The sequence below is a fragment of the Bos indicus x Bos taurus genome, chromosome 26 (assembly GCF_003369695.1).
Source record: "Bos indicus x Bos taurus breed Angus x Brahman F1 hybrid chromosome 26, Bos_hybrid_MaternalHap_v2.0, whole genome shotgun sequence".
NCBI classification, from domain to species: domain Eukaryota; kingdom Metazoa; phylum Chordata; class Mammalia; order Artiodactyla; family Bovidae; genus Bos; species Bos indicus x Bos taurus.
Genome location: NC_040101.1, coordinates 5,123,011 through 5,139,275, shown reverse-complemented (window position 1 = coordinate 5,139,275; position 16,265 = coordinate 5,123,011). Strand labels below are relative to the sequence as shown.

Sequence of the window (16,265 nt, the reverse complement as noted above, 5' to 3'; positions counted from 1 at the left end):
GATTTTAAACTCCAAGGAAGTTATATGGCCTCTGAACTTTCTTAGTTATCTTATTGTAGTTACAGTTCAGAATCATGTGCAATTCTTCCACCCCTCAGAAAAGTCGAAATCTGGCCATGTGGTGAAAATGCCACACTCAGCAGAGTTTGTAACTCTGGGTTGTGGTTGGGTTATACATGTCTCATTTGAAGACGGAAAACACTGCAGTAGCCTAAAGGCTTCTCATTCTTACTTGACACCCCGGGACCTGGGGAGCCCTTCTGGCCCCATGCTCTGCACCCTGTCCCTTGGAGCCCTGGGGTCCAGCCTGGGGCACTCCTGGGGTGCTCCGGAGCCCCTCTGGCTTCCGGAAGGTAGGGGCAGTATGTGCTGTGAGAGCCAGCCTCTTAGGGAGCCCAGCGTGCTCCCGGGCCTCGCCTCACCATTTTTGCAGGCCTGTCCCTCGGGCCTTTCCCCCTGCCCCCATGGTTCCTGTCCATTTGTCATGCCGCCTAAAATGTGGCCCCATGGCTCGTCCCATTGCTCCATATGTGGCCTTACCAACCCTGAATCCAGTGCCCCCCAACTGGTGGGGTACTCTATCCCAATTGTGGTCCAGGCAGCCTGCAAGCTGCTGCTTTCTTGGCAGAATCCCCCATGTCTTCTCATAAGACCAGTTCAGACGTCACCTCCTGAGTTTAACCAATGAGCAAGCCCATCCTGATTCCTTACTCCAGGGAGCCTCCCCAGACCTCTTGTCCTTCCTCCTGCCCTTAGAAAGTGAAAGTGAAAGTCACTCAGTTGTGTCCAACTCTTTGTGACCCCATGGACTATACAGTCCATGGAATTCTCTAGGCCTGAACACCGGAGTGGGTAGTCCTTCCCTTCTCCATGGCATCTTCCCAACCCAGGGATCAAACTGGGGTCTCCTGCATTGCAGGCGGATTCTTTACCAACTAGGCTATCAGGGAAGCCCATAATGACCATGAGATGTTTCCTGCAGACTTACTCCTGGTGGTTCAGATAGTAAAGAATCTGCCTGCAACGCAGGAGATGCAGGAGACACAGGTTCAATCCCTGGGTTGGGAATATCTCCTGGAGAAGGGAAAGGCAACCCACTCCAGCATTCTTGCCTGGAGAATCCCATGGACAGCGGAGCCTGGCGGGCTACAGTCCATGGAGTCGCACAGAGTTGGACACGACTGAGCAACTCACACTTTCTTTTGCACTTTCATTGTGTACCACACCACTGTCGTCTGTAATGGCGCTCACCCGTGACCTGGAGCCTTGCACACTGCTGTTCTGTGCCTGACTCTTCACCACCCTGTGGACTATAGCTTGCCAGGCTCCTCTGTCCATGGTGGGATTCTTCAGGCAAGAATACTGCAGTGGGTTGCTATTTCCTCCTCCAGGGGATCTTTCCAACCCAGGGATCAAACTTGTGTCCCCTGCATTGGCAGGAGGATTTTTTACTGCTGAGCCACTCGGGAAGCCCATGCCTTGCGCATAGTAGGTCCCCACCAAATGGTGAAGTTTACTGAACTTTACATTCAGCGCCATGGATTTGTTGAGCATAAGTTCAGGAGTTTAGGTGTTAAATGACCTCGCCTTCACCTCCGCTCCTTGCTGAGACCTCTGTGCGTCCTTCCTTGGTACCCTAAGTCCTCTGCCACATCTGCAAACACCAGCTGAGCCCTGACTCATTGGGATCCACGTGCCTTCTGCTGTTGATTAAAAAACTTAGCAGCACAGGAGCCAGGCCAGTACCCGGGGAAGCCCCACTTGAGGCAGCCACAAATCACCCAGGGCCTCATTGGTTTCATCGGTTCCCAGGTTTCATCGGCAAGCTGACAGTTCCAGAACCTGCTGGGTTTCTCTTCTGTGTGAATCTCGACCAGCTTTGCCTTCCTCGCGTGTTTTCTCATCTTGAGGCCTCTGCACAGAGGTTCTGTCCTCAGTTCCAGGCCTGAAAGTCTGATGAGAGCCGCTCCAGCGGTCCCCGGAATCATGGCTGGAACACTGCCCTGAATTCAGGGCTTCCTGTGCAGTCTGAGTCCAGGGGAGGGAAAGGTCGCAGGGGCCGGGCCTCCCCAAGCACCACTCACGCTTTGCTTTTGCCTCAGTGGTCGGAGGACGTGTGCGCGGCCCACCTCACCCAGCGGGACGGGTACCAGGCGACGACCCAGGGGCAGCTGAAGGAGCGGCTCTACCAGGAGATCATCCACTACTTTGACAAAGGCAAGGTAAAAAAAAAAATGCAGCTTTTCTGTTGTTTTCTTTTTTCTGTGCACCTTCCTGCCATGTTGTAAACACATTTTTTTTAACACATGGTGTTTGTGGAACCAGAGATTTGTTTCAGATTGTGTATGTGAAGGCTTTGTGCATGGCCCTCCAGCCAGCGCTTCTAAGTAGAAATCCTACCAAAAAAAAAAAAAAAAAAAATCAATCACCCTTTTATAGATGCTCTGCTGAAAGTCACGACTGAGCACGAGGATTTTTATAATCCTTGCAGAGGACGCTGATATGGGGGAATTTGGGCCTCCCAGGGGGCGCTACTGGGTAAAGAACCCAGGGCAAGTGGCATCTCACTTGTGTATTCTTGCCTGGAGACTCCCATCCACAGAGAAGCCTGGCGGGCTAATGATTCACAGGGTCACAAAGAGTCGGTCGCGACTGAGCACATGCGCACTGGCTGTGTTACAGCTAATGCATTCCTTTGACAGTTTGAGTTTTTCTGTTGTCACTGAAACATTAATCCCGTGGCAAGACCAATGCTGCTCTCGTTGATGGCCTCTCTGTTAATTGGCTCAAACAAAATTATTTAACCGTTGACCTCTACTAAATGGAAACCTGCCATCATTTTAATCAGACAGCAATAGATCTCATCACTGTAGTTCATGTGATTCAGATCACTAGTAGCTATTTTTAAAAAGGTGGGAGGCTCCTTAGGTCTTCCTGGCACTTTCAATGCAAGGAGTGCAGGTTCAAGCCCTGGTTGGGGAACTAAGATCCCTTGTGCTGCAGCCAAGAAATTAATTAATTAATTAGCAGACACTTTAAGGGGGAAAAAAAGGCTGGGGGTGGTGGGTGCCTTCAGTTCAGAAGTTTGGGTTTGTTTTTTTTTTATTGAAGGATAATTGCTTTACAGAATTTTATTGTTTTCTGTCAAACCTCAACATGAATCAGCCATAGGTATACGAATATCCCCTCCCTTTTGAAGCTCCCTCCCATCTCCCACCCCATCCCACCCCTCTAGATTGATACAGAGCCCCTCTTTGAGTTTCCTGAGCCATACAGCAAATTCCCGTTGGCTATCTATTTTACACATGGTAATGTAAGTTTCCTTGTTACTCTCTCCATACAGCTCACACTCTCTTCCCATCTTCCCATGTCCATAAGTCTATTCTCTATGTCTGTTTCTCCATTGCTGCCCTGTAAATAAATTCTTCAGTACCATTTTTCTAGATTCCATATATATGTGTTAGAATATGATATTTATCTTTCTCTTTCTGACTCACTTCACTCTGTATAATAGATTCTAAGTTCATCCACCTCATCAGAACTGACTCAAATGCATTCCTTTTTATGGCAGAGTAATATTCCATCATGTATATGTACCACTGCTTCTTTATCCATTCATCTGTCGATGGATATCTAGGTTGCATCCATGTTCTAGCTATTGTAAATGGTGCTGCAATGAACAATGGGATGCTGCTGCTGCTAAGTCGCTTCAGTCGTGTCCGACTCTGTGCGACCCCAGAGACGGCAGCCCACCAGGCTCCCCCGTCCCTGGGATTCTCCAGGCAAGAACACCAGAGTGGGTTGCCATTTCCTTCTCCAATGCGTGAAAAGTGAAAGTGAAGTCGCTCAGTCATGTCCGACTCTTCGAGACCCCATTGACTGCAGCCTACCAGGCTCCTCTGTCCATGGGGTTTTCCAGGCAAGAGTACTGGAGTGGGGTGCCATCGCCTTCTCCAGAACAATGGGATACACGTGTCTTTTTTCAATTTTGGTTTCCTCAGGGTATAAAATCTTCCCCAAAGCAACTTCTAAGTTGATTCTGTGCTATCAGGACTCATAACTCATCTTAGTGGCTGAGTCGTTTCCGATTCTTTGTGACCCCATGGACTGTAGCCCACCAGGCTCCTCCATCCATGGGATGTCCTAGGCAAGAATACTGGATGGATTGCCATTTCCTTTTCCAGGGGATCTTCCCAACCCAGGCATTGAACCCAGGTCTCCTGCATTGCAGACAGATTCTTTACCGTCTGAGCCACCAGAGAAACCCCTTTAACTCGTCTTAGATACCTGCTTTATTTTTTTTTTTAACACTTTGAGACAAGTGAACAGGGAATTCCATGAAGCTACTTATATTCATTTCTTAGGACTATGGTAACATAGTCCTGCCCTCTGGGCACCTTTAAACCTCAGGACTCTATGCTCTTGCTGTTCTGGAAGCTACAGAGCTGCAGCTGGGTGTTAGCAGGGCCGTGCTCTCCAAGAGAGGACAGTGCAAGGGGTGAATCTGCTCCCTGCCTCCCTCTTGGTTTCTGGTGATGCCGGCAGTCCTTGGCTCGTAGACGTATCACTCAATTGCTGGCTCCTTATTCACAGGGAGTTTTCCCTCTATGTGTCTCCATATGTTCTTCTAAGAACATCGGTTTGGATTTAAGGCCCATGCGAACCAGTATGACTGCATCTTAATTTGATTACATCCAGAGACCCTTTTTCCATGTAAAGTCAGGTTCAAAGATCCCAGGGGTTGAGACTCAGCATGTCCTTTGAGGGGACACAGTTCTAACCCCCAGCAGCACCTGTATCAGAAAAGGATGACAGCTGCTCTGTCTGTGGCTGTCAACATAAACCACACCCTTTTAAAATGATCACGTGTGTTTTACTTGTTCCCCTCTGTCCTTGATACAGGATGGAAGTCAAAATATTCAGAATAGCATGGGGACTGACCAGAGGCCACTTGGAAATGGTCGGTGAATTATACTTGGTCCTGTAGAGAAGCAGAATATATTTCTTTGTAGAAATGAGATGCTTTCACAGTTAAAGCCAATTATTAAAATTGTATTAGCTTAGCCAGAGAAATGCAGTTTTTCAACAAACTACTAAAAAAATGTGGATCCGTTCATTTCCCCAGTGGCTTTCTGGCTTACAGTGTTCTAGAGATGGAGGGTGGTCAGGTGCTATGGAGCGGGCAGAACAGGAGGCGGGACCCTGCAGAGGCCTAGGAAGCCTGAGGGCCAGAGGCCACTGGGGCTGAAGGAAGGTGCGTCTCTACTGATGGCCCCTTGGGGCTCTCACGTTCTCTGCCAGCACTGACGTCTCCAATCGCATCTCAGCTCTCCTCATCCCCTCACTCTGCATCTTCTGGCTGCACCCCAGCTTCTGGGGCCTCAGCCATTGTAGACTTTCCTGCCTCTGCCCAGCAGGCCTCTGCTGCCCCTGCCTTTGGTCATTTCGTCCCATCTCCGCTTAATGTCACCTCTGCTCCAACGCCCATCATGCCCCCTTCTGTTCCTGTATAGCACTCACCACGATTTGCAATGATAGATGGGATACCAGCCAGTCCTAAGGGAAATCAACCCTGAATGCTCATTAGAAGGACTGTGGCTGAAGCTGAAGCTCCCATACTTTGGCCACCTGATGTGAAGAGCCAACTCATTGGAAAAGACTCTGATGCTGGGAAAGATTGAAGGCCGGAGAAGGGGGTGACAGAGGATGAGATTATTGGATGGCTTCACTGACTTGGTGGACACGAATCTGAGCAAACTACAGGAGACAGTGAATAACAGGGAAGCGTGGCATGCTACAGCCCCTGGGGTCATAAAGAGGCCGACAGGACCTAGCAGCTGAACAATAATTTGCACATAAGATTTCTTTAGTGAGTCTCCCAATAGACCATGAGCCCAAGAAGACACAGACCACACATATTAATCCTGCACATTAATCTAACTCTGAGACCGAGCTAGGCCTATAATGCAGGGGGCATTTGTTAGATGGACAAAGAAATCAATGAGAGAATAAATGAACGAACAAATGAGTGAATACTCAGCATTTAAGGATGATTTCTGGCAGATGCGGGATGGTCATGGCCGGTAAGACAGTTGGCCTTCAGTAAATAATACATTGAGGAGGCAAGTGAGTTTGCTTTTGTTTTAAGCCAGTGTAGCCTCATATTGGGGGCTTTTGTGGGAGCTCAACTGGTAAAGAATCCACCTGCCATGCAGGAGACCTTGGTTTGATTCCTGGGTTGGGAAGATCCCCTGGAGGAGGGCGTGGCAACCCACTCCAGTATTCTTACCTGGAGAATCCCCATGGACAGAGGAGCCTGGCGGGCTGCAGTCCATGGGGTCGGAGAGTCGGGCACGCCTGAGGGACTGAGCACAGCACAGCAGTCACCCCGGGCCAAGCACTGTGCTGGATGCTGCCCGGGCATTATGAGTCTCCATGGCAACGCAGGAAGGAAGGTACCACTGTACTTCAAATTGAATATGATGTTTAATATTATTGTTAATAACAATATCGATAAAATAATATAATAGACCCACAACCATAGGAAGCAGACTTAGGGGCTACCAAAAGGGAAAGGGTGGGCTACCATCCATGGGGTTGCAAAGAGTCGGACACAGCTGAGCGACTAAGCGCGGCACAGCCCAGCTTCATGTGGAGGGAAAAATGAGCACGTTCAGCCGAGAACAGTGGCTCTGAACCCAGACCCTCAGGAGACCTTTCAGGTAGACACTCCTGAGGCGGGGGGTGGATGAGACTGACATCAAGTGGGTCAAGGTCAGGGACACTGCTGGACACCATGGAAGGCAGGCAGCTCCCTGGGTGCAGAATCATCCAGCCCAGAATGTCCGTAGTACCCAGGCTGAGAAATCCTGGTTTTGGAAAAAGCCAGTTCAAGTGATAAAGCATTCTTGGCCAAAAGAGAGGGGCTGAAGGAATGTCCTCACATGCTCCTGTGTTTTGGAGGAGACAGAAAGATGGTTCTGGTAAAGTGAGCATTTGGCTTACCTGGAGTCAGGAAGGTTAACTTGATTCAACTTGTTCATCAAAGTTTAGGAGAATTGTCTTCATGGCAGCTGTTAGGGTTGTGTTGGCAAAAGCGATTGAAAAGTCACTTTTGAATACCCATAACTTCTCCAGGAGAGTATTTTTAAAAAAAACATTTACTCATCCATGTGAAGCTATCATGAGGGTGAGTGCAGGTGAGGGAGAAGATTTCATCAAACAAAATTTGAAGTACCTGGATGATGAGCTCCGAAGCAAAAAAATATAATCATTTTGGCATCAACAAGCATTCAATTTCCTGGGAACAAAAGAACAGGAGGAAGTTGCAATCATCCATCTTCTCTATCAGTTGGGATGGGCTGGAATCGGCTGGGGCCTCAACCTCTTGATGTCTCAGTGATGCTACCCAGCCCAGGTGGTTCACTCATGCTGCCTGCCTGTCCTCACTTCTGGGGACGCAGGTGAGCGCAGCCTCAAAGGGACAGTGAGTCCCTGCCTGGCCCCTGCAGGCTTAGCTCAGAAAAGACCCACGCGCCGTACTCTCGTGTTCTTTGTTTTTTGTCGTTTGGCTGTGCCAGGTCTCAGCTGCAGCACATGGGATCTCTGGTTGTGGCGTGTGAACTTGGTTGCAGCGGGTGGGATCTAGCCCCCTGAACAGGGATCCAGCCTGGGCCCCCTGCATTGAGAGCAGAGTCTTAGCCACTGGGCCATCAGGGAAGTCCTAGTGCTCATGCCATTGACTAAAGCAAATCACGTGAGCCTCAGCGGATGGGGAAGTATGCATGGGGGGAGCCGTGTAGCAGCACCTCCATATACCAGGTAAAGCGGGTAGATCGCCAGGACACTTAATCAGACGGGTGAGCCGGGGTTCTAACCAAGGGCTCTCAAGGCACAGGGAAATTACCTAAGTATGTGTATGTTCCAGAAAAGGCAGCATTCACTCTAATCCCTCAATTGCACACTTCCCGCAACTGGACATGTGAAAACAGAGCAATCTTCAGAACCTGGTAATGGGCCTTGAGCCCAGTTCCTCCATATGGAGTTTCTTTCTCGGGTTAGGGAGGGGTTGGGAACAACATGTCCCGGCTGGGCGGTGAGGGAAAAGGAGCACCAGAGAACCAGTGGCCACGATGCCCGAAATCCCAGCAGGCAAGAAGTCTGGGCAACGGGAGGTCACAGCAGAAGATAAAGTTCAGCATTTCCTGCCAGACACATTCATTTAAGAAATAAGAGCAAGACATGGTCGTATTATACCTGCCAGGTATGGGTATATGTGATGATTTGAGAAATAACACCCTCCATGACTTTTCTGGAATAAGACAGTGGCTGAGGTCATTGCTACAGATGAAGAACTTGACATCGGGAAGGACTGGATGCCTACGTTTCTGTTCTGCACATCCAGACTGAAATTCTTTTTTTTTTTTTTTAACATTTTTATTGAAATACAGATAATTTGCAATGTTGAGTTAGTTTCAGGTTAAGCAAAGCGATTCAGTTACACACACACACACACACACATATTCTTTTTTAGATTCTTTTACAATTTAGGCTATTACAAAATACTTCGTAGAGCTTTCTGTGCTGTACAGTAGGTCTCTGTTGGTTATCTGCTGCTGCTGCTGCTGCTGCTGCTAAGTCGATTCAGTCGTGTCCGACTCTGTGCGACCCCATAGACGGCAGCCCACCAGGCTTCCCCGTCCCTGGGATTCTCCAGGCAAGAACACTGGAGTGGGTTGCCATTTCTTTCTCCAATGCATGAAAGTGAAAAGTGAAAGTGCAGTCACTCAGTCGTGTCCGACTCTAGCGACCCCATGGACTGCGGCCCACCAGGCTCCTCCGTCCATGGGACTTTCCAGGCAAAAGTACTGGAGTGATTGGTTATGTACTAGATATATAATGGTGTGTATCTGTCAGTCCCAAACTCCTAATTTATCTGTTCTCAACCCCTCCCATCCCCTTTGGTAAACATAACTTTGTTTTCTATGTCTGTGCGTCTGTTTCTGTTGTGTAAATAAGTTCATTTGTAACATATTTTAGATTCCACCATATAAGTGATATCATATGACATTTGTCCTTATCTGACTTCACTTAGCATGATCATCTCTGGGACCATCCATGTTGCTGCAGAGGGCGTTATTTCATCCTTTTTTTATGGCTGAGCACTATTCCATTGGGTTTACATGCCACATCTTCCTTATCCATTTATCTGCCGATTCTTGGGGGAAAAATATCTCAAAATGGGTAATAGGTGGCAAGTGATTCAACCCACAGAAACTGGAAGGAAGGGACCCTCCCGGCCGAGGCGCCCCAGGGAGCCAGCTCTCCTACAATGGGGGAGGGACCCTGACCTGAGCTGTCAGCTCTGAGAGTCACGGGCGCCAAGCAGCCATTAACACTTGAAATATGCAACATGCACTGGATCCTAAGGCTCAGCATGAGAAAAGGATGCTGTTAGGAGCTGAACTGTGTCCCATGGAAATTCATGTGCAGGAGCCCTGACCTTCCTACCTCAGAATATGACTGTGTTGGAGGTGGGTTCTGATCCCAGGATGGCTGATCTCCTTATAGAAGAGGCGATCTGGACACAGACACACCGAGCAAGGACCCTGTGAGAATACGGCTGAGGATTTGCTTTACAAGCTGAGGAGAGAGGCTTCAGAGGAAACCAGCCTTCTGACAACTTGATTTCGGTTTCTAGGCTCCATAACAGGAAGGAAATAATATGTTTAAGGCACCCGATCTTTATCGTGTGTGTATGTGTGTGTGTGTATGAGTATGTGCTAAGTCGTGTCCTACTCTTTGCTGCAAATCTATGGGCCGTAGCCCACCAGGCTCCTGTGTCCATGGAATTCTCCATGCAAGAATACTGGAGTGGGTTGCCATCCCCTCCTGCAGGGGATCTTTCCGACCCAGGGATTGAATCCACGTCTCTGACATCTCCTGCACTGGCAGGCGGGTTCTTTACCACACACGCCACCTGAGTACTTTGTTACGGCAGCCTGTCAAATATCTCATGAATTTTGTGTTTTTGATTACGTGTTGAAATGGCAATATTCCAGCTATAGTGAATATTACTAAAATGAAGGCCACTTTTTAAAATGTGGCTACTAGAAAATCTAAAACTGCGTGTGTGTCTTGGCCGATGTTCCGTTGGATGGTGCTGCCCTGAGCCAGACTTTGCTACTGTTGGGGACGGTTTCTGCTAGTGCTTCCATCCACGGACTGTTGGAAAATCGATGCTTGCCTGCCCCTCCGCTTGGGGTCCTCACTGGCAGCGGCATTGCTCACGTGCCTGTTGAGATATAGTCCTTACCCTAAATGAATATTTGAAAAACTGAAATAAATCTAAAAGAAATAGACATTGACTTCATTGCTGATTCAAGAGCCACATTTGAATTTTCTCCTGCATTATACTGAAAACACAAGAATTTCTTTGGTTTGATTTTACACCTGTTAAAATTGCAATTCTGGTTTAAAACCATATATTCAGCTCAGTGGTTAAAGAATCTGCCAATTCAGGAGACGTAGGTTCCATCCCTGGGTCAGGAAGATCCCCTGGAGAAGGAAATGGCAACCCACTCCAGTATTCCTGCCTGGAAAATCCCATGGACAGAGGAGCCTGGTGGGCTACAGTCCATGGGGTTGCAAAAAAGTTGGACACAACTTAGCAGCTGCAAAAAACAATAATTCAGGCGAGAGGCCTTCATACTACAGTTGAACTTGAAGCCTAGAAATGGCTGGGGACCATGCGATTGTAGAATAAATGGTATCTGAACCTGGCAAAGCTGTGACTGGGGCATCGTGCCATTGATACAGGCTGTCCCCTTAGGTGGTTAAGGAAACCTTCACTCTGTCCTTAGTAGGGGGGAACCTTACTCATCCTAGAGCTCATTTTCAGTGACTGTTTTCAACATTCAGCTTCCTAGGGGGAGGAGGGATTTACAGAATCCAGTGCAGATTTGTGTCCTGGGAACTGTGCTCACAGGCCCTTAAAGGAGCTGGTGCCCGTCGGACCTCTCAGACATCGGACACCAGCATCTGCGGGGAAAGTCCAGGGCACCAGCACAGGACTGGGGTCGGATTATATTCAAAGTCTCCCCAGCTCTGTGCTCAGAAAGCAGCAACGCTGAATGGATTTTCTGCTCCATTATATTGGACCCTCCAGCTTTTGAATTAGGCTCTGTTATCTTTCTGTATTTCTTCTGCACAAAAATCACTCTTTTATTTTTGCTTTTCCATCGTTTAAAAGTTTTGAATGTCCTTCAGCCCAGCTCTTGGTCTTTTCATCTTTTTCTTTCTCACCAAAAAAAAAAAAAGAAAGAAATGTCATTTCCATTTGTTTTCCGTTTCATTCTTCTGCCCTTATTCCTTCCCGGGCTGATAATTAGCCCTCACTCCTTTTCTGTTCTCGTTTCACCACCCGTTTGAGCCCCTCCAGAAAGCCCGCCACCAGATATTATCGCGGCATTTGAGCGTTCTGTTCCGAAGATGCTCTGAGTTGTCTGTCCTATTGTGTGTGGTTGAGGCCTAGTAATTTTCAATAAAGCTCTTAATCCAAGTACTTCACTGAAAATTACCAGGCTTCTCTATGGAGGGCGCGTTGAAAATAGAAGCCCTGCTCTCAGGGAAATGGAGTCAGAGTGAGGGAGGCGGTGAACCTGATGTTCACCACCTCAAAAACCGGGAACCAGCCTGGCATTGGCAAAGGGGGCTCGTGGCTGACGGCCCACGTGGTGTCTGAAGCTCTGGGACTATTTTCGACTGGAGCTCTGTCTTCTCTTCCCTTAAAATAACCTCGCCTTGACGAAGTTTGCACTTTGCCTTGTGCCCAAGTCAAAAAAAAAAAAAAAAAAAAGGCGGCATCCTACATCATCCCGTGAACTAAAAATAGGGGTTTGGAAGCAAGTTTCCACTTTTAGTGAAATGGCTGGGTTGCTTTTCTGAGTATTGGGGCTGACATTTTCTCACCCTCTGAGTTTCCTTTTTGAAAGCACAGTTGTCAGTCAGAGGAATTACAGGTACGAGCATCCCATCACCCTCTTTCTTGGTATAGTCTCAGCATTTCCAGAATTTTTGGAAATCCTGATATTTGCCAGAATCTGTTCAATTAGCAAGAATCTGGCTGGAGTGAGCATAGAGATCGTGTGTTAATTATGACTGGGCTCCCAGAAAAGAACCGTTTGTGATCAGCACAGAGAAAATCGAAGTTTGGACTTGGTATCAACCCTGCTCCCCCCATCTCCCCACCCTGCACGACCCCTCACTTGTGTTTCTGCAACCCAGTCTCCTGGGTGCCAGGTGCCACCTGCCTGCCTGAACTTGGGGAGGCCAAAGGCCTGCCTCGAGCTGAGAAGTCTAGAACCAAGGCTAGTGGATGAGCAGGCAAATAGCAAAACCCGCCCTCTGACTGTTGCACTGCGGGTTCAGAGTCTACCAACCTAACAGGTATGGGAGTGATTCGCCCTCCTGAGGAGAAAGGGCAGACTTCATTAGAAGGTGACTTGTAAACCATGTCTTGAGCTTCCCTGGTGGCCCAGTGGTAAATAATCCACCTACAATGCAGGAGTCACAGGAGACGCAGATTCGATTCCTGGGTTGGAAAGACCTCCTGGAGGAGGGTATGACAACCCACTCCAGTATTCTTGCCTGGAGAACCCCATGGACAGAGAAGCCTGGCAGTCAGACATGACTGAAGCTACTTAGCACACATCACAAGTTGGGTCTTGGAGAAAGAGATGAAGCTTGCAAGGTGATAGCTGGGAGGAGCTGGGATTCTGAAGAGTGGGGGATGGGCAGGGATTCCAAAGAGTGGGAACCATATTGATCCAGGCCAGGGCTTCTGAAGCCAGTCTGTCTATCAGCGGGGTGAGGAGGGGGTCCTGGGAGACACAGATGCAGAGAACTTGGGAGCCAGTCTGTCCACGGCCTTGCATGTCTCCTAAAGATTTGACTTACTCCATAGTCACGAAGCGGGCTTCCCAGGTGACACTAGTGGTAAAGAGCCCGCCTGCCAACGCGGGAGACGTAAAAGACACGGGTTCAGTCACTGGGCCGGGAAGATCTGTGGGAGAAGGGCATGGCAACCACTCCACTTTTCTTGCCTGGAGAACTCCACGGACAGAGGAGCCTGGCAGGCTATAGTCCACAGGGTCGCAGAGAGCTGGACATGACTGAAGCGACTAAGCATGCACGCACATAGACCCAAGGAGCCAGTGAGATTTTATGCACATAAGCAAGGTTGCCTTTACTGTCCCCCTTTCAGGGAGTGATTTGGGCTCACAGTGGCAGAAGCCCGGTGGGTGTGGGCTGGGGCAGGGGTCCAGGCACGGGATGTGGGGGCAGTGGGGACTAGGAGAGGCAGGAGACAGCTCCAGAGGCTTGAAGTCAGCTGATTGCACAGAGTCTCTCATATGGGGTCAGTGTCAGATGTGTGCATGCCCGGAGGAGCTGGGTACCCAGCACGGCTCAGAGGCCTGAGCACAAGCCTCCCGTGGCTGCAGAGCTGACAGGGGAGCAACTTCCAATCAGTCCGGGGAGGTCTGACTCCCTTCCAGGCAGCTCCGGCAGCTCTGAGTGTTTCGGCTCCTCTCCTTTACGTGGGAATTCTTGGTCAAAGTCATTGATTTTCTAGCTGGCGGTCCCCAGGCTGTGTGGGACATCTCTGGCCTCCACTCAGCCGGTCACACTCTTGGCCGTGGGTCTGTATCAGTCCCTCCAGTCCAGGAACGGCTGTCTGTGCTCCTGTCCAAGGCTGCTCCCACCCCCCAGGCCCCAGACCCCCAGGCCCATCCAGGACATCACTTGGCCCATCTGTCTTCTTCCCACTGGCCGCACTGTTTTCCTCCCTACTGGTTAATACATACTCGCCTGCTAAGTTGCTTCAGTTGTGTCTGACTCTTTGCAACTCTATGGACTGTAGCCCACCAAAGTCCTCCACCCGTGAGATTCTCCAGGCAAGAATACTGGAGTGGCTTGCCATGCCCTCCTCCAGGGGATCTTCCTGACCCAGGGATCAAACCCACGTCTCCTGCATTGGCTGGCAGGTTCTTTACCACTAGCGCCACCTCGGAAGCCCACATACTCGCCTACAACCATGCTATTATTTCCCCATCTTTTAAAAAAGTTCTCTATCATTCTAACTGCCCTCTCCAGCTACTGCCTGTTTCTTTTCTTCCTCAAATCCTCCTCCAAGAACTGTCTGTACCCCTCCTTATGCTCTCTGAACCCACCCCCGTCACAGGTGCCCAGTAATTACTGCAGAGTGAGCGGTGAGTGGCAGAGTGGGTCCATTCTCCTGAGCAAACCACCAAGCAAAATGCAACTATCTCTTTCAGTGCCTGGTTTAGGCTTTCTAAGGGCTTGCAGAACTACGAAGGTCCTTTATTAAAGAAAAGGGCAAAAAATCTCTTTGTTTTTAAAAAAAAAAACAAACTGTTCGTTTCCTATTTTCCTCCCAGGGGCATTAAAACTGAGCAAATCATTTTCCATTTAGATTAATAAAGACTTGCTGTGGGGCAAAGAGGAACATGCTTTTGAGGAGCAGTAATTCCTGAGTACGTGACAGTCCCAGAAGGCAGGATTCATCTTCGAGTCAGTGTGAGAAGCCTCCCATCAAGGTTTCTTAAGTCTGGCCCGAGTCCCAGATCCCGCTGTGTGTCCTGCCCTACTGGAGGGCAGGCAGCCCATCCAGCCACCTTTCTCAGGCGGCTGGTGCAGTGATGTGTGTGCTGTCAGAGAGCGTGGTGTCATTAAGTGAAACCAGGCAGCTTTGGAGTAGTCCACAGTGAAGGCTCCATTGCAGGGGTGGGGGTGGTGATGCTGGACCTCAGAAACGTCTTCAGAAAGTGTCCAGCCTTTGCTCAGATCAGTGGAAACCAAGGGAGACCAGCAGAAGACCCAGGATGGGGCGTGGCTCAGGGAGAGAAGGAGAGGCTGAGAGAGAGGGGAGGAGCCCACAAGGCGTCTCCATTCTGTAAAGGAGAGGACTTGCAGGACCCTCTCCCTGCTGGACCACACGCCTCAGAGCCGCCATGGAGACACATCTTTCCCGAGGACTCCAGCCCCTCACCCTCGGGGGACTGGGAAGAGATGCTCACTCAGTCACTCCTGCAGTGAAGCCCTCAATCACCAGGATGGAAGGCTACTTCCGGGCCACCCTGGCCCCCTCGCTGCTGATGACCCTAAACTAGTTCTCTGGAATCCCACAGTGTTGAATCTACATCCCTTTACATGTCAGAGACCTGTGCAGGACCCTGGAAAATTAGAAGGTGCTAGAATATGATTCGTTTCCCAACAACCACCCAGAAAACTAGGTGAGTTTTAGAGTGACTGAAATTCAAGCATCCCATGAAACGTCTTGACTGGTGATTGGCTCACAGCTAGTTAGTGATTTCGCTCAGAGCTGCCCATCAGTATCCTCGTGGGTCATGGCCAGGCTGTACTTTCCTTAAGGGGGCTGTTGTGCAGGCTGCCATCTCACCTTGAACCTGTTGCTACTCCCTGACCCGGTGAGATCAGTGTTGTCTCCCTGCCCAACTGGTCACTCGTCAACCTCACAGTTTGGTCAAAGCAACTGCCAATATGCTCTCTGTGGCCAGTTCTAATGAATAAGTTTCATCAGGGAGAAAAAGGATTTTCTGTTCATGAAACTTGCAGAAATGAAACTTGGAGAGGTTCCGAAGTAAAAGGTGATCATCTCAAGAGAATATAGCCAGAGGTCATCTGATGAAAACGGGGAGTGGGGAGGGTGTGCTCCACGTTGCAAGGCCAAGGACACTATGAAACGGATTCCAGACTTCAAATCAGAACACGAAGCTGAGCACTGATAGGATGCTTTTTTCATTTGCGGCCGTGGTGACCCTCATCGACCTATGGCACGTCTAAGAACAGGGCCTGGGCAGGATGTTCAATCACACAGGTTAAAGCGACTCTTCTACCAAGATAATCTAAATCTCCGTTATATGAAATCTGTTTTCTCTCTGGCACAGAAATATTTTCCAAGGTATTCACATGGGAAATATGAATGACCCACACTCTGTGGAGCCCTAGCCAAGTAAAAGTAGAAGCAGATCACCTTAACGCAGGAGGCTTTAAAACAAGCAGGGGTGGGGAAGAGGAATATACGTTTATAGAAAATCTGACAAAGAGCACAACCATGTGACCCCTGAGTGAGTTGGATATTTACTCAAGACTTGCATCTGTGCTGCGTGGCTCAGATGGGAAAGAATCTGTCTGCAATGCAGGAGGCGTGGGTTTGACCCTTG

General features: G+C 49.2%; 1 protein-coding gene across 2 annotated transcripts in view; it reads left to right on the top strand.

The window, feature by feature from the left end:
• The window catches only part of DOCK1 (dedicator of cytokinesis 1), a 554,660-nt gene that overhangs the window by 486,739 nt on the left and 51,656 nt on the right, over nucleotides 1–16,265 (top strand). For both annotated transcript variants that reach the window (XM_027528650.1, XM_027528651.1), the window contains exon 38: nucleotides 2,103–2,222. In XM_027528650.1, coding sequence (XP_027384451.1) covers nucleotides 2,103–2,222 — 120 coding nt within the window. The remainder of the gene's footprint in view (nucleotides 1–2,102; nucleotides 2,223–16,265) is intronic.